The sequence below is a fragment of the Anabrus simplex genome, chromosome 1 (assembly GCF_040414725.1).
Source record: "Anabrus simplex isolate iqAnaSimp1 chromosome 1, ASM4041472v1, whole genome shotgun sequence".
NCBI classification, from domain to species: domain Eukaryota; kingdom Metazoa; phylum Arthropoda; class Insecta; order Orthoptera; family Tettigoniidae; genus Anabrus; species Anabrus simplex.
The window spans coordinates 152,880,880-152,899,774 of NC_090265.1; the positions used below are offsets into that span (position 1 = coordinate 152,880,880).

Here is an 18,895-nt window from a genome sequence, read left to right on the forward strand (position 1 = left end):
CAGCTGGGTGCAGAACAAAAGCATTTCGCCAGGTCACGTGGTTTTAGGAGAGTGCTGCTGTGGGCAAAGCTCGAAGCTAACATACACGCACAAAGGAAGGCGATGTTGGATCCTACATCGGAATAAGTCGTCATACCTATTGCTGAAAGACATTTACAATGTGATTACAGAATATTTCGTCATGGCCACTTAGGAAGCCATGCGGCTATGATGATTTATTCCATCATTACCACTTGAAAGGTTAAAAGCTTCTGTAGTTAATGTCAAGATCTCATTTCAGTACCATTGTTTGTCAAAATAATGAAGACCTTCTCTCACTACCTTGCTTTTAAAGGTGCTTGATTCAACTAACGTTCAGGATGATGCTTGGCCTGCAGGAGTGTATCTGAGAATAATGATTGTTCTGAATTGTTTTTTCTGCCATTTTAGGTGAAATTTTGGCACTTTTATTATAACACATTTCTAAAAGCACAGGCAATTTGAAAAATAATCATGATAATTGTGAGGTGTATTAACCTGCAATAATTGAGTTCTAAATGTACTTCAAAGTTGAAACTCAATCATTGCAGAAGTGCCTTTGTGCATGTTTCTCACAATGGTGTTGCTATTATTGCCTTGTGTGTCTACCCACTTGGATCCATTAAGGTTAATCTATTGGTACAATATCATGGCTGAGAGCTACAGACAACCTATTTTAAAGGCCTGTTGGCTTTCTCTTGTAGGAGTAGGTGGACTGTGCTCTTTCCAGCTGTTGATGCTACTAAGCTGAAATGAATTTCTAAATAACTACTTGGGTTTTGACTTTCCTTTATTTCATTGGAGAGGAGGTGAAGGTGGTCCCTGCAGAAATTCTTTGAAAATAATGGCTGAAGCAGTCAACTGTAAATGCTGTGTTCAAATGCAAGTGGGAATATTCGGATCACCTGAACCCGATTTTGGACTGAGCCAGTGAAGTGTACTTGTGTACACCGTTGATGATAGTGATAATATAAGGGCAGTAAAAATGACCCTGTAGAGGTGTAAGAATAAACACGATTTTTGCTGTTGAAATTGTTTGAGGAAAGAATGAAAAACAAGTCCAGAAATAGCTTAATGCAGTAAATGAGAAGATTTAAAAAGGGGAATGGGCTTAATATGTAGAACACTAGATAACAAAGAGCTTAAAGAAATTTTCTCAGGACTCTTTGTTTCTTCACAGCCCATAACTGTTATGAGAATATTATCACCAGGCGAGTTGGCTGTTCGGTTAGGAGCGCGCAGTTGTGAGATTGCATCCAGGAGATAGTGGGTTCAAACCCCACTGTCAGCAGTCCTGAAGATGGTTTTCCATGGTTTCCCATTTTCACACCACGGTCACGGCCACTTCTTTCCAACTCCTAGACCTTTCCTATCCCATCGTCGCCCCGAGACCTATCTGTGTCAGTGCGACGTAAAGCCAATAGCAAAAAAAAAAATTGTTGTTCCTATGATAATTATTTAGTCCTGAAATGTGATATTTTTGTTATAGAACCCTCTTCAGGTTTTGGTGACTGCAATAATCAATTCAGGACCCAGAGAAGATTCCACCCGTATTGGTCGTGCTGGAACTGTTCGAAGACAAGCCGTAGATGTATCTCCTCTAAGGCGTGTTAACCAAGTAAGTAATCTTACGTTAGTTTTGTCTCTGATTTAGTAGTATATCTCTAATTCTTATCATTTAAGACATAAATATATCCTTCACTATAAAATTTTGTGTATTAATCTTGCAAAAGCACTGAAAACACTTGTGTTTCAATCCACCAAAATCTTTTTGTTTGTCCACTTATAATGTTCGCTAAAATGATGGAAATGAATAAACATTTCTGATTAACGGCTTGCCTAGATATTTTCTGTCTTCATTCTCCTACTTCAGACTCTTTCGGTATATCACAGGTGTCCAAATAAGCACAGAATATTTACAAACCCAGCGAAAAATCTGTAGGCCCGGTTTTCTTACCTGATTTACTGCATGTAGTGAGGCTGGCATGATTTTTGAGAAACCATTTTTGTATGGATTCTGTTGGGTCAAAGATGGTGACAGAGGGTCCATGTAGAGTTTGATTTGCTTACCCTATAATCTCAAATACCTCCCGCACTGTTTTTTCGAAAATTTGCTTCCAAAATTGGGTGCGGGTCTCATTTAAAATTTTGGGAAATTTATCTTTCCGAATGCGCGTAAATCGGGCATCACCGCCGGCGCGGCTTTGCAACAATGCTCTCTCCGCTCTCAGTATACGCTACTTCCACGCTTGGCATCAGTCTCAGGCAATTTCTCGGAGTATCAACATGAATTTCACAAAACATTTGCGATCTTTTACTGTGAGTGAGAAACTGAAATTAGTTCGGGAAGCCGGTAGGAAATACGATACTGACGAGTCTTGTATTCGCGATTGGAGAAAGAAGAAAAATGTACTATTAACATGTAGCTGTGACCGTAGAGTTTTTTTGTGGAGTGAGCGTACAGTTTCCAGAAATTGGAAAAGAACTTTATAAATACATGACAGAAAGGCGGGAATTGGAATATGGTGTGTCAACCGAAATGTGTCAGCTAAAGGCATTAGAGATCCCAAAGAAACTTTCATTGGAAGGGTTTAAGGCAGGCCGAGGGTGGGTTTGTAATTTTTATAAAAGAAATGGGTTGGGCGTACGAAGTCATACCTCAATTTCACAGCGTCTTCCTGGTGCCTACGATGAGAAGTTAATTGTCGTTTCAGCGTCACATAATTCGGTTGCGGAAGGAAAATGCATATTTGCATTCCCAAATTAGCAGTGCAGATCAGATGCCTTCTACTTTGAAATGCCAGTGGACAGGACTGCGAATGTTAAGGTTGCGAAACGTTTTACCATTAGGACGGGTGGTAATGCAAAACAACGGTGTACGGTAATGTGTATTCTCGCTGACGGAACCAAATTGCCGCCACACATTGTTCTCAAGCGAAAGACGCTTCCTAAAAGTCTACCGACTGGTGTTGTTGTCAGATCTCAGAACTCCGGCTGGATGGACAGTTCACTTGTGGAAGACTGGGTAAAGTGTGTCTGGCAATGTCGCCCTGGCGCATTATTGGGACAAAAGAGCTTGCTTGTTCTCAACAGTTACCGCTGCCACACAACAGACGCTGTGAAGAAATATATCAAGGATGGGAAAACCGACCTAGCAGTCATTCCGGGCGGGATGATGTCTATGCTACAGCCGCTGGATGTCTGTGTGAACCGTCCATTAAATCAGCCTTTCTAACAGCTCTGTACAGAATGGATGGCGGCTGATAATCACACACTGACGCCAGCTGGTTGCATTCAGTGCCCGGAAGTTCAGCTGCTGTGTTAGTGGATTTTGACGGCATGAAATCGTATCCCTGGAGACCTCATACGGAAGAGCTTCAGGAACTGTAGCATTTCTGATGCTATGAGTGGCAGCGATGACTACATTTTGTGGGAAAGTGATGGTGATAAAAAGTTCCAAAGTTGGTACTGATGATGAATGAACTCGTTGGATATCGTTCTGGAAATGTTTGTTTAGGTACTTTTATTTGCATTTTCCAATCATTTGATGTGTGTTAGTCATCATCATCATCATCATTTCCCTTTATCCAGCTGTAGCCGGGTAGGGGCAAATATGGTTCCTCTCCACTTTCTTCGGTCTTTCCACCACTCCTCCTCCAACACTGTGTCCCAGTCCAGGTTTCTTTCTATAATGCTGCGTTGGATGGTATCCTTCCATCTCAATCGTGGTCGTCCACGGCCTCTCCTTCCTTGGATTTGCATTTCCATCACCTTTTTTGGCATTCTTTCGTCGCTCATTCGCTTTATGTGCCCAAACCATCTTAGTCGGCTCTTCTCTATTCTATCATTCATTTATTGTGTTAGTAAAGATTGTAAATAATTTTGACTTCACTTTTGTTTTAAATTTGGTTCTTTCAAAATAAGGGTGTGGGTCTTATTCGGTGGTGGGTGGTATTCGAGATACGGTAATTCCTATTACTTCTGGATGGACCATAGGGTACATACAAGCTCTCCTTCTGACTCCATTTGCTGCCACATTCTTGATGTTCTTTGAGGACGATGAAAAAATAGGAAAATAGGAATACGAAACTCCAGGTAAAAAGAGTAGTGAAAGGAGAAGACCTGGGAAATCAAAAATGTTATATGGGTTAACAAAAAGTAAAACATCAAATGTGCAAGAAATTAAAGCTATTGAAACAGAGGACAGGATCATTATCAGAGACATGGTAGGAATTGGAGAAGAGCTGAAGAATTATTTTGAAAAATTATTGATTGGGGATTGTGAACGAGAAGGAGTTGCCAATGTCACTAATGAATTACAGAAGGAACAATCTCCAATTGCTTGGAAACAGACAGAAAATGCCCTGAAGAAAATGGAAAGTGGAAAGTTAGCGGGAGCAAACATGATTAAAGCAGCTGGAATACAGTGACTACATCGAACACTGGGAGTTATGTGAAAGGGGAAGAAGTTTCCAAATGACTGGAATAAAAAGAATTATAATACCATTGTATAAAAAAGGAAGTGCACGAGTTATAGAGGCTTCACCCTTTTGTCACATTGCCTTGAGATTCTCAGCAAGATTATAGAACAGACTGAGAGAAATAATGGAAGATCCATTTGAAGAGGAACAACACGGATAAGTGTTTTTGGATTTGGAAAAAGCATATGACAGGGTAGAAAGAGGAAAAATATGGGAATGTTTAGAAAAACATAACATCCCAGAAACACTAATTTTAAAAGTTCAGATGTGTGAAAGTAGTGTGCAAGTAGATGGAAGATCTCAGTGGTTTAAAACAAGAAGTGTGCAACAAGGAGGTTCTTTTCCCCCATTGCTCTTCATTTGATTCATAGATACTATTATAAAGGAACTCTAAGACATAGATAAGGAAGATCTCAAGGCATTTGTTTTTGCTGATGTTGCCATTTGGGGAGAAACTGAGAGAGATGTTCAGAGGTGACTGGATCATTGAAATACCAAGTTTAAAGAATATAACTGTGAGCAAGAGCAAAACAGTTGTAATGTAAGATAGTAGGACAAATACACATCCAGGGAGAGAAAATTGAATGTGTGAATACGTACCTTTAAATATCTGTGAAGTACAATATTAAATAGGAACATAGTCGTGTGAAACTGTCTGGCGTGGTGCATATTTGTCTAGTGATAGCCTAGTTATTGATGCAGAAAATGTTGTAATATTCCTTAATAACGAAGACAAAAATTAAAATTGGTTAAAGTTGACTGGCATAAGCACGCAGAGGTCGCGAATGTTGAAACTCGCACCTTCAAGTTTTGACTCAATTGCACAAGTTGGTTGAAGTTTTGCTCGATTCAAAATGGCGGCCAAAGTCATTCCTCGCAGTAACACAGTTGCACATGGTTGAGCGTAACCTCCAATTCGTGTAAGAATGTGACCAGAAAATAATGAATGATAACACATTGCTCCAAAATGAAAGACTTCTACTAACATTTGTTTTAGAAAGAGTGTGATCATCAATAATACTTCAATATATTTGTTCGTCCCTGTACACATGTTTTCATGTTTGTTTGGTGTTTTTCACACCTTTCAGTGTACCGGTACTTATTTTTACAATCCCCAGCAGAAAAGGTTTTCATATTTTTTCTCTCATGTTTTTCACACCTTTTGATACTTTCGTCTTTAGAAATGGTAGATAGACCTATAGTTTTCACTATAGCCTAGTTGTGGATACACAATGTCAAATACCCTCATGTCGGAAAAAAATTGTCTATTGCTTCCATATTCCTGTTGGATTGTCTGTATTCGTATATTCATTAGTACGTTTTCTCGCTTAACATGTTCTTTTTCCTTGTCCCCAGCAGAATGAGGTTTCACTGTACATTTATTGTAAATGGATACAAATCTAATAATCATGATACGCTTTACCATTACATCAGCCTTCCTTTAGACTGAGTAATTCTATATTATAACAGCTCATATCACCAATTTTAGACATTCCACTACAAACTACTTCCGGATTCACTTAGCCTCCAGTTCCATGAATAGCCTAGGAAAAATAATATTGGGTAACATTTTAACTCCACTTTTCATATTGGGCCTCTTAATAAACATCATGCTTTATACTGACATATTGATTTTGTGTTGTCTACTTGCTGGTTTGGACATTTTCTTAGCCATTTTCACTCTTTGTAAACAGCATTGTAAGTTTATTGCAATTTAAATTTTTAAAAATACTCATAGCAGAATATTTAAAATTCATTAATAACTTGTAAACAGACCAGTAGATATTTGGCACGAGGCACTTGGTTCCCTTTTTTCAAAATACCTATTCATAAATTTAACCTCACCATGAAGGGCTTTGGTACACTACCCTACCCAGAGAGAATCTAAAAAAAAAAAAAAAAAAAAGGAATGGATGAAGAAGAGAAGATGAAGATTCTATGGACCTTGATTCCGTTGTGCATTTTCTTTGTGTGATACAAAACAAGCACATTTTTCAATTTGGGTTTTTAAATAATTATTCCATGCCCGAAGAACATATTTGCAAGACATTTGGTTCCAAGTTTTCTCCGCAAGATGGTACTAATAACTCAGTTTCAGTAAAACTGGTGCTAGATACCTTTATGTATAACATCCTTTAAATATAAGTCTGGAATGGTAAATATTGTATTTATTGGCATATTGGACTGTATTTTCTCATTTTAGAGTCCCATAATATTCTTAAAACACTGTAGAATGCTTAATTGTTTGAAATTAGAAATGTGCTGGGGGAAATTACTGTATTGGATGTTATTGCAAACATTTAATATGTATTTTAGGACTTATTTTCTTTTTCATATTTTCATATAGGCTATTTGGCTGCTCTGTACCGGTGCTCGAGAAGCTGCTTTCAGGAACATCAAGACGATAGCTGAATGCGTGGCCGATGAGCTCATCAATGCTGCAAAGGTATGCACCCAGCATTGTTTCATGAACCTAAATCTTAATTTGTTTGCAGGCTGTGAGCAGTTACTTAAATAAGGAAAAAGTTGAGCATTGAAAATACCATTGTTTTAAAAGAATAAATGAATTATTGAAAATGGTTTCTTTTTAATATAAAGGGATAAAAGGAAGCTAAATGTATTTTCTTCCATTGTGACCAATTGCACTATTTGGAGAATCCCTTCTAGATGGAATGACGGTGGAGAGAATTGTGCTAAATCTGTTGTTAAATATCTCTATTCGAAGCAAGTAAATACTGTGTAAGCTGACCCTCAGTAAATCAGAACTAAAATTTAAAACAAATTAAATGAAGCACTCGAAGCGTAAGGAGTACATTTTCTGCCATTTAATTGTTTACCCAGCATCGATATTGGATTATTCAGAATCATTATTACTTATTTCTTTGTACCTGTCTTCATACAGAGAATCGCGCAGCTATGAGCTTGCGGTCTGTTTCGAACCCCACTGTTGGCTGCCCTGAAGATGGCTTTCCATGGTTTCCCATTTTCACGCCACGCAAATGCGGGGCTGTACCTTAAGGCCACGGCTACTTCATTCCCACTCCTAGCCCTATCCTGTCATCGCCGTAGGACCTATCTGCCAGTACGATATAAAACTTTTTAAAAAAAACTTTTAAATTTATTTGCACTTCTTTTTTTTTACAATCTGCCTTTCTTCACCTTTTGGTGTTTTGAGAATGCCATCTAGTGACCAGTACATTTTTATCTCTTGTTTTTTAGTTACTCCAATCAGCAAAACTAATGCAATAAACTGTTGAATTTCGCATAAGATAATTTCTTTCTAAAACCATGCCCTTGTATGCCGAGATTTATTTAAAAGTTTTTCAACACACTTTTTAGCATGAGAATTGGTTTCAATCACTACCATATTTACATCTTTCTCCTTCAGAAATAGTTCGAATCAATCACACTAACATCTGGTAATAATCCAACTCTTAAACCAGAATTTTCCATAAATGGAATTATATTAGATCGTGCTCTAATTCTGGGATTACATTTTTTTTCCCACATGAATGTATGTTCTACATCTACCATCACTGTTGCTTCCCATTTAATATCTATACTCTCACTGGAAATACCAGCAAAGTCATCATCTAAAGAAACATTTGAGTCATTATCATTACCATCAGATTTACTATAATCATTTTAGAAATTTTTGATGTAGTCTTTTTTTTTTTTCCTCCCCTTCATTCAAACTTCTCTTGCGTTTTGTACTTGCCATTTATAGTTTGCTAGTCAGATATATTGTATGTAGAGAAGGTAAGGTATATTCTAGGCCAAAGACTTCATGAATCCAGCTGAAAAACCCTCCTATCTGTTGAGAATGTTGGAAAACATTTTCCACAAAATGAACACTACATCTTAAGCAGAAATTTCTCAGGCATTCATGTGATGGGCAAGTCGGCACATTGGGGGATGCCACTGAAGCGCCATTTATATGCAAGACGTGTTTTTTTTTTTTTTTTTTTTTCCCCTCCTGAGAATCTCAGGTAAAAAATGAAGAGCTGTCTTGCATTCACGATCTAACAGTAACGAACACCACTAGCAGCTACCACAGTAACCATGCTGCTTCCCTTTACCCAGCGGGCACGCATAAAACTCGACCTCCAGTGCCTGCGTCTTTATTAGGCCTATAGACTGCATCGCTAGCCACTGCAACTGGTTGTACAGTGCCTTCGCGTACCATAATGTCACTGGTTCTTGGGAAATAGTGAAGAGAGAATGACATTCTGCTTGGCAGGAGACAGGCTTGCAGCGTGGGCGAACGACAATCCCCTGAATCATGATGGTTCATCGTATTGTAAGGACACATGGAACGGGTATTGCTGGCAAATTTTCAATGGGTTATCGTCAATATTATGGTGCAAATTTTAAGTTACTGGTTATTAAATACGTGGAAGTGAAGAATAATTGTGCAGCCAAGAGAAATACAGTATAACTAAAGCCATTGTTCTGCATTAGCATGAAGACAAAGCTTAAAAATGTATAATGTACAAGGAAATGCATTCAGTGGCCCACAACAAGGACACTTTAAAGAAGTTTAAGATTACATTGCTAGTTGTGTGCGTGAAAAACACAAGGGCGGATTAGCCATACCACAGCGCAATAAACTCTCTTACATTCAACTTCCTCGTCTTCATTATACATCATTAGCTGCTGAAGTCAGCCAAAGCCAGTGAGATGTGCATCTAGCGGCAGCTGGTTGTAAGCCTACATGATGCTTAGTAAAAGTAACAGTTTTATAGACAGGAATATTTTCCTGGTGGATCGTAGTATTGTAGAGACGTGGAACGAGTATTGCCGGCAAATTTTCAACAGATTTTCTTTGATTGTATTGATGCCAATTTTAATTTAATGGCTATGAAACTCACGAAAATAATAATTTTGCAGCCGCAAGAAAATACAGCATAACTAAAGCCAATGTTTGTGTTGGCGTGCAGCTACAGATAGTCTAAAAATGTACTGTAAGAGGTGTTGCATATGATTTCACAAGCCACTTTTTTAAGCCTTGTTTAATTTTTTGGAGGAAAACTTGGTGTTCGTCTTCTATTCAGGCTCATCTTGGATTTGGAGAAATACGCTGATTCACAATGCACCGATGAAAAAAATAAAATGTGAAAATGGAATAATTTAGCTCAGACTGTGCTTTCCATGGAGCTGAGAAACTGAGAATTGATTGTGTGGCCATAATCCAACTTTAGGGTCCGTGAAAATTATTGTGCACTACTCTCAATCTTAAAAGTCTCTTCCATCATTTTAGCGAACATTATAAGTGGACAGACAAGGAAAAATATTTCAGTGGATTGAGACGACAATTACTAATAAATTTTAAAACCTAATTTTCACCACATTTTCAGCTCCCTCTGTGAGTCAGTGGTTGAGTGTCAGCTTTCGGATCCCAAGGTAGTGGGTTCAAACCCGCCAGAGGCAGTCGGATCCTTGAAGGGCGGAGAAAAGTCTCTTAAGCACTCGTACGATGTCAGCCTGTAAAAGATCTCTGGTGACACATTTAGTGTTCACCCGACAAAATTCATTTAAACTCAGCCATAGACGCCCAAGAGAGATTTGTTTATTCTGCCGTCTAGTAGGCTTACAGTAAATTGTTGAAATTGATGGGCAAGCAGCCAGATGGCGTCAAATTTAAATGCTTGGACACGGTAGATTAGGCCATACAATTATTATTATTATTATTATTATTATTATTATTATTATTATTATTATTATTGCTTTAGTCTCCTGTGTTGTCTGTAATACATGTGTTTTTGATATTAAGTTATTTCATAAAAGAGACTTGACCACTGATTATATTTCATAAACTGGTTGTTCACATAGATATAATTTTCTGTATAAATATGTTCTCATTAAATTATGCATTTTTCATGCTTGCTTTCAGTTTTGATAAATTATTCTACCCATATGTTGTTTGTTTGACAAATTTGTTGCAAATCCATCATCTAATGTTCTGTTTCTTTTTAGGGATCGTCTAATTCATATGCCATCAAGAAGAAGGATGAACTGGAAAGAGTGGCCAAATCTAACCGTTAAGAAATGGGTGTTTGTATTGCAGTTCATTTAATAAACTCTTCTTTGTGAATTGTCATTGTTGTTTTTTATCTGCTTCCATGACTAATTCTCTCTTTGCATCAGATATCTTGTCATTTGATATTTTACGTGTCATTAAATGAAAGCAATGCAGTTATACGCATATGTCAATATTAAATTGTCTTCAAGGCTACCGGTGATAGGGTTCGAACCTGCCATTTCCTGAATGCAAGTTGACAACTTCCTCAGAAACATGTGGTTTTTTTTTTAAGATCATAAGTTCTTGCTTTCGACTTCCGAGTGTAAGACCGTAGTTTTTAACCCTTCGAATGAAAATCATAATCTTTATTTTACCTCTATTGTTACCACGAATATTCCCCGCTCCCTAATTTTAGGAAGGATAATTTTGAAAAAAATTAAATGAACTAAAATTCCTTCCAGCGAAAGAGTAACGTTGACGCAAACATTCATATCGCTCCTCGAGTTCCAAGTGGTCTTCGCGCAGATAAGAACGTGAACTTCATTGTATTTGGGCAAAAACAGTAGAGACAATACGCGACACTCAGCGAGATAACGAGGGACCGCTATTAGAGCTCTCTCTGGCGGATTGACCTGAGAACTACTGATTCTGTCATAAGAGCACGTGTATTTGTGTGTGAAGTTTTTGGTGTTATTTATGCGTTTTCAGTGAGTTGACATAATTAAATATTAGTGTGTGTCATTCCTTAATATCTCCTCTCAACATGAGGGTAAATGTATGTGCTGTGTTTGGCTGCAGTAACTATGAAGTAAAGAAGAATGCACGGTCTTTCTTCCGTTTCCCTCATGACAAGAAATTGTAAGTACAGTGGAACTCTGTTAAGAGTTTTTCAAGGGACCACAAAAAAAAAAAAAAAAAAAAAAAAAAAAAAAAAATCTTAAAGTGGGTAATGCCCGAAAACTTATTCTGTATTTTGACATACTGTGAAACACACTGGCAACAGATTTCCTTGTTTGTGAACAATAGCAAAATAGGCTGATGTATAAGAGCTGCTAAAAGAAAGCCACAATATAAATATTAGATTATCATGACATGTATTTTTAGAGATATATAAAACCTTGCACAAGAGATAAAAAATACTAAGAACATTAAAACAGTAGATGGTAACTGTACATTATGTAAATTCCATACTGTATTAGCCATTAAATACATTTCCCAACACAAAAGTCTAGGCTCCTACTTGGAAAAGTAGTTGTCCAGGGTTGACTGTTTTCTTTCTTGAACGATAAACCTCTCCATTTCCCACATTGCCTTCCACATGTTCTGAGGCACACTGACTGAACCTTCCACAAACCGCCTCAGTTTTTCAAGGCAGATGCTTGCCTCACTGCAAGATGGTCTTGGGGGATTCTCAACCTCCTCCTCTTCTTCAATCTCATCTGCCTGAATTTCCTTGCAGATCTCATCGATGGTCTGCTCCTCGCAATTACCCTATCATCTATGGCAGTGAAGTCATCAAAACTACTGGCAATCTCCATCTTCTCTGGTATAGTTTTCCAGCACCCAGGCTCTTCATCACCAACTTTCATAACAATGCTGTTGGTACCACCACCGAAGCCTGCTTTCTTGAAGCAATTTGCTATTATTACAGGCTCCACTGAATCCCATGATGAGGCAATGAAATGCATTGTGTCCAAAAGAGATGTTTTGTAGATGGGTTTGCCTGCTTTCATGCGTAGCTGCATACGGCACACAACTGATTTTCGGTACCTCGACTTCAATACCTTCATGATTCCTTGGTCCATGGGCTGTAGTACCGATATAGTATTCGGTGGAAAAAATTCTACCTTGATGTTCCTTAAATGGGGCCACTCCTTGGGATGAGCAGGGCAGTGGTCCATGAACACCACAATCTTCCTGTTCTAGATCCTGGCCCATATCAATCTAAAGAAACGTTATTCCAACATAAAATATCCGCCCGACGTACGAACATCTAAATAAAGGAATGTTCCAGCATGTGCCAGACTTCACGAGTGCACTAGGCGAAGTTAAGTGACGTCACCTGTCGCTCGAAGCTCACCTCCCCTAGAGATATTTCTCGAAAATAATTTTCCTTTTCACAAGCTTTTCAACGCCTTAACCAATTTCAACGGGACAAGCGCTGAATTGTAGCGGACATCATAAAAGTTAATCCCTGTGAATTTCGAATTAATCCATCCCATGGTTGTTGAGTTATAATAATTTAAAGTCTATGAAAATTATGCACTCACAGTCATATGGCCAAGAGAACCACCCCTCCCAGCGCCGGTATATATGTCAAGGCTAACAAGCAGAGCAGCGCAGTACAAGGACGAGTACACAGATGTGTGTGAGTGAGACAGAGGAGAGACCGACCCTCGTACAGTATGTCCACGCAGTCACGGTGAAAGTACTTGCCGTCGCGTTTCCGGAATGCGAAGTTATATCGCCGACAAAATTATAAAAGGCGTCTCACTGTATTTAGTATATCGCGTTGCGACTACAGTCTGATTCTAAAGACATTTGAGAATATAATACGAGTGAACTTATTGAAGTGCAAATACCAAATATTTAACGTTCACAAAATATATCATTACGTGTAGACTTAGTTTACTTCACATGATATTGAACTTCTGCTATGAACAGAAACTAATGTGTAGAATTACCAGAACTCATTTCTTTTCGAGTATTGAACTGTGTTTCTTTATTCACGTAGTGTTCATGCCATATTGGTATAAGACTTACAGTAGTAATCTGGGTGAATACTAAAAACTTTTTCTGAGGTAATATGACATAATAACAAGATAATCAGAAAATAATCCTTAATGACTTAATGACTGTGTTCAAAGACTGTGATTATAGACTATGATTTGCCTTTTTCAAGTGTGAACTGTGTAATTATGGACGTTTTAAGTAACGACTTTAAATAGTATTTCATACAGGAAGGGCTGTGATTATTCATTTAACGTCTTAAAGTTCAATTACGCCATAAACTGTGTTCAACAGTAAATGACAGTGTCATTGATAACTACTCGCACCAAGTGAATTTTCCGTGTGCGAAAAATCACCTTAATGAGGTGCAATTCTACACAATCCAGTTCCAGCTATCATCACCTCATCGGGGGACGTCAACATGGTGCGTTAAGGGAACATCGCCGATCCTGATTCTCCACGGAATATTCCAGACGTCCATCCTTCAACATTTGTAGCAACATTTCTTTCATTAAGTGAGTAGTAACAAACTGACTAAGATTATCTCATTAATTTTGAACAGTGGAAACTTCAGTGCCACGTGTGAACAAATATTTCAGAGTTCTCATAATTTCTCAGAAGTTCATCTTTTGTGATTAATTTTCAAATTTAATTTTCATATCTCATAGAAGAACTTTAGGCTTTTCAAGTGTGCTATACATCAAGGTTTACAAACTGAAAAACTGAAAATCTTTCAACAGAAATTTAAATTCTCATGTCAATTTGCAATTACAAGTGTGTGCTCATATTTAGAAAGACTAGGTGGAAATCTAATGCCTCGTATTCTCACATATGAAAGACTTTGGAATGAGTGATATTCATTTAATTTTCATGAACAGAATTCAGGAAGATTACGTTCAAACTTTTAATTTCAATGCCAGATTTGAGTCCAATAATCATATTGCAGGGTGAAGAATTAATAAATTGTTTTTAAAATTTTTTTTTAACCATCTATTATTTGCTCTGCGAGTCTATCCTATTCTGTATCGGCTCCAAAACCAAGTTCCAATCCCTGAGGTCCTACTCATGCCCTTTACCCAAGAACTTTTCCTGGTACAATATACTCTTCAAACAGGGAACTTGTCATCCAAGCTGACTTGTTGCTGGTGTACTTGCACAGTAAAGTCCTGACATTTTTGAAACAACATGGCTTCCTAGACTTCCCTATCATCAGTAGAGGTAGTTTTTCAGTTCCTGCCATATTAGCACCAACCAATACCGTAACTCGCAATTTACTTCATTTTCCCCCATGGCAAGATTCTCCCTTCAAAACTAGAGATTTATCTGGGATAAGCTGGTAAAAAAGTGCGAATTCGAGATTAAAAACGTTGCAAGGTTTGTAACTGCTTATTTTAGCACGCTCCCGTTTCCTCCGCACTTACACTCTCTGCTTCGCCACAAATTGTTTTGTAAATGATACCAGCTCGATTTTTAAAGCGGTCCAGCCACCTGTTCGATGCGATAAAAGGTACCTGTAATTTGCACTCAATTTCTTCTTCTTTCTCCTTCACAATAGTCCCGCTCAAAGGTATGTTTAAAATTCACTGCTTTTAAACCATATTAGCAGAGCTTGTTCTACTTAATCGTGCTTTCCAGATTTACCTTTCTTGCAATTTGCTGAAGTATTCCCTGCAGAAGCAAAGATCTCCTCTTTCTTCGCTATAATGCCGTTCAAAGTAGGCGGCGGCATCCCCAGCTCCTTCGCCAAAGCAACACGGGTTACAAGTACAACTAACTTCACTGACGCTTGTTCACACTAATTACGACGCTACACTACACTTAGCAATACATAGCTTATACTCCGCACGGCCTTAGTTCTAAATAGAAGTTTCCCAAAACAAATGAGCATCGCCCTTCCCCTGTTGCCAGCGCGCTATGCCCGCGAGAACAGCTGATCCATTACGACCGCAGTAAACAGCCCTTGTAAAATGTAATACCGTACTCAGAAAAACTAATGAATGTGGATTGAAAACAAATTCACAAATACTACACTAACAACATCTGATACTAATAAGAGAATACAGTGAAATTCAGTTAAGAAGTTCCCGCATAAGAAGTGTGATATTCTTGGTCCCTTGATCAGTTGCATTAAGATATATATTTTTCCCGTTTAAAGTGTTCTGTTGTAAATATATTTCCCGGTTAAACAGTTCAGATTTTAGAGCCCCTTGGGATAGAAAATGTCCGCTCAAAGCAGCCCATGGTTAGAACCTTCCAGTCTCTGCGCAAGTTGCACCCTGTGTTCGACCGTTCGTGCGCTCGCGGTGTGTCTGGTGTCGCGGAACCTATGCGCTGCGTGGGCTTGCCAAGGCCATACGACGTCATGCTATGACAACATGGACACCAGATGCTCCTTCTCACCTTGTGGAATCGAATTGAACCCATCATAGATATCAAGGATGATTTTATCAAAAACCACCTATTCAATACTTTCCACGTTTAATGTGGATTAATCTACATGATTTTATGTAGACTTATTTAGGTCAGGTACATGTTTCACCCATTATTTTGGGCATCTTCAGCCTGTAAACAACCTTTAGGTCAAGGTTTGGGACCTTTTTAACCAATATAAACATACCAATATATACACCCATCAGTCGAAATTTCCACTCCACCGTTCCATCTAGCGGAATAGAATCGAGCGGGATTCTACGTGGGAAACACAAAGCACGCAATGGATGGTTTGATAAAAGTTTAATGCAGTGATTTGCGGGCTGCAACAGGGTGAAGTCATTAATCGAGGTTGCCTAAACATTAATTAAAAACTGTAAAGTGTATTTCTCCACAACATTACTGTTAATCTACCACAAAATTGAATATTCTAACCTGTTAGATTTTTCATTCCCTTGCTTATTTCCTTCCAGGCATTCTCTCTTACGTTGTTGCAATAATACTTACGGATCTTGTCGTAGAGGAAATTACGTTTTTGAACTAAACTGAGAAGATTTTCCGTGTCCATTATTAGTGAGGTGAACAAAAACAACTTCCCGACTCTATGCAGGAAACAGCCGACTTGCCAACAGCCAGCTGATACACATGCCGCCAAACCGCCGGCCGAAAGATCCCGATCATCTACGAAGTTGAACGAATGTTGATGGCCAACTGGGTGTTGGTGGGAGGCACACAGAGGCATTGCAATACCACGTGTTGGCATAAAATTGAGTTATTTTTAATTTTACCTTTATACGAGCTAAACATTGTATTATCGTGTCGCTCGTAATTATTACATCACATTATTAGAACGTAGCACAAGGATGAGGAGACATGAAATAAAATTCTCATGGAGAAAGAAACTGTTTATGTTTAGATGTGCTAGCGTTGCTACTGCGCCTTTATCACTCCCACGTAATACCCCAGATACTTTTCCATGCACCCATTTCTGCAGCTTCGAACCTGTGTTTCATTTCTTCTTTACCTATAGCATGAAGAGGATTGAAGCGGGAAAATAAACTCTATACTGGCTTAGCCATACGGTACTTGTGAAACAGCCAGAAACTACGCCCATTGCTGTGTCAACCAGTAGGAATGCAGGGGCGATTTAGGCCTAGGTTCTAAGAATCTCTAAGAATAAATTGCCAGATTTCCCATTTCCTGCCATTATCCTTGAAGCAGGTGTCGTCGGTGTGAGGAAGATAGAAAGCACATGCTAACAAATTTTAGTACACGTCTTGTCTTTGCGTCTTGTAAGCCTAAGCTATGGATTGCCAAGCATAGTGTAGCGTCGTAATTAGTATGAATAGGAGTCGGTGATATCAGCTGTACTTGTAATATCAACGTACAAACGTTTTAAGTGAAAATGAGCGGAACTCAGAAGAAAGAGATGAAGCGAAAGCCACTAACAATAAAAGACATTATACGGAAAGAGGAGTCATCTACACTTTCCGTGTTGCTTTGGCAAAGGAGCTGGGGATGCCGCCGTCTTCTTTGAACGGCATTATAGCGAAGAAAGAAGAGATCTTTGCTTCTGCAGGGAATACTTCTGCAAATTGCAAGGAAGTTAAAACTGAAAAGTACGATGAAATAGAACAAACTCTGCTAATATGGTTTAAACAGCAGCGAAGTTTAAACATATCTTTCAGTAGGACTATTTTGAAGGAGGAAACTGAAAAATTGGATGCAAATTAATCCTTTAACGCCGAAATTTTTTTTTTTCGTCCGTTTTCTTTGAAATTCGTCTAAATCACTTAAGGCCCGTAGTATAACATAACTACAAAATATTAAGCTCATGCTTTTCACGGTTTCGTCGTTAGGTGGTGTATTCATATGATCACGCTAGGTGGATGTGTTAGCATTTCAGTCTGTATAGCATTTCTTTAGTATTTATAGTTTTTATGTATTGATATTGATAAATTATGAACAAAATACACTAAAATAAAGATGATAATTTATGAAGAATATACATTAATTAAAATATGTGCGTACATAAATAAAGCAATGAAAGTCTCAAGATATTCGTAATATATTACATTCAAGTTATCTAATCCACAGAAATTACCGAATAGGAACAAATATAAGAACTGTATGCTTCACACTGTATGAAATAGGAAAAGCATGGAACACAGAGTCCAACATTACATTTTATGCAGTCGGTGCGAACAGTACTGGAGCATTCCTTTCCCGCACAGCGTCGTCGATTGCAGGGCGCTACGAGGTGCCCAATCCCGTCAAGTCGTACATTGTCGGTGACACTACTCTGCTGGATACTGTATCTTGAGGTGATGGGACGGCCTCTTCCTACTGGCGTTATTTTGTACTTATGTAGATATGTTTGCACGAAATTCTAGATGTGACAAATCACATCCTGGGCCCTGTTTCATAAAACATCTTTCACTAATATTATTAGTAAGAAACCAATAATATTAACTAATAATATTAGTATTAGGTTTTTTTTTTGCTAATTGCTTTACGTCGCACCGACACAGATAGGTCTTATGGCGACGATGGGACAGGAAAGGGCTAGGAGTGGGAAGGAAGCGGCCGTGGCTTTAATTAAGGTACAGCCCCAGCATTTGCCTGGTGTGAAAATGGGAAACCACGGAAAACCATTTTCAGGGCTGCCGACAGTGGGATTCGAACCTACTATCTCCCGAATACTGGATACTGGCTGCACTTAAACAACTGCAGCTATCGAGCTCAGTAGTATTATGTTTCATAAAATTATTAGCTAATAATATTAGTTTATGAGTCGAAATTATTAGTAGATGTTCCTAATAATATTAGTAAATTGTTTCATAGACAACATGACTAATAAAAGTTACTCATATTATTAGGATTATTTCCACGAGTGTATTTTGACTCATAATTCATATTATTAGTGAAACTAAAGTGAGCGGTATTTAATATTTTGGCATAAAATCATGAAGATCATTGAAATGGTCGACTCTGATTCAAATAGTCGATAAGGAACGAGTGTAGGTATTCACCGTTCAATAAATGTTACCTCAAAAACAGCCTGTACTGGAATATAACAAACATATAAATACACTGGGAGATTTAGGTTAGATTACAGAACTACTGAGTATTTGCTTGATAGGATTGGTAATAGAATGTTCCACTGCAAGGAATGAAGCATAACCTTAAAATGGAAGAAAATTGACTTATGCGT

General features: G+C 38.2%; 1 protein-coding gene across 2 annotated transcripts in view; it reads left to right on the top strand.

Annotated features, from left to right (window-relative positions):
• Positions 1-10,599, top strand: part of LOC136885213 (small ribosomal subunit protein uS7) — a 46,954-nt gene extending 36,355 nt beyond the window's left edge. For both annotated transcript variants that reach the window (XM_067157648.2, XM_067157658.2), the window contains exons 4-6: positions 1,508-1,636; positions 6,847-6,945; positions 10,476-10,599. In XM_067157648.2, coding sequence (XP_067013749.1) covers positions 1,508-1,636; positions 6,847-6,945; positions 10,476-10,544 — 297 coding nt within the window. In that variant the 3' untranslated portion in view covers positions 10,545-10,599. The remainder of the gene's footprint in view (positions 1-1,507; positions 1,637-6,846; positions 6,946-10,475) is intronic.
• Positions 10,600-18,895: the final 8,296 nt, after the last annotated feature.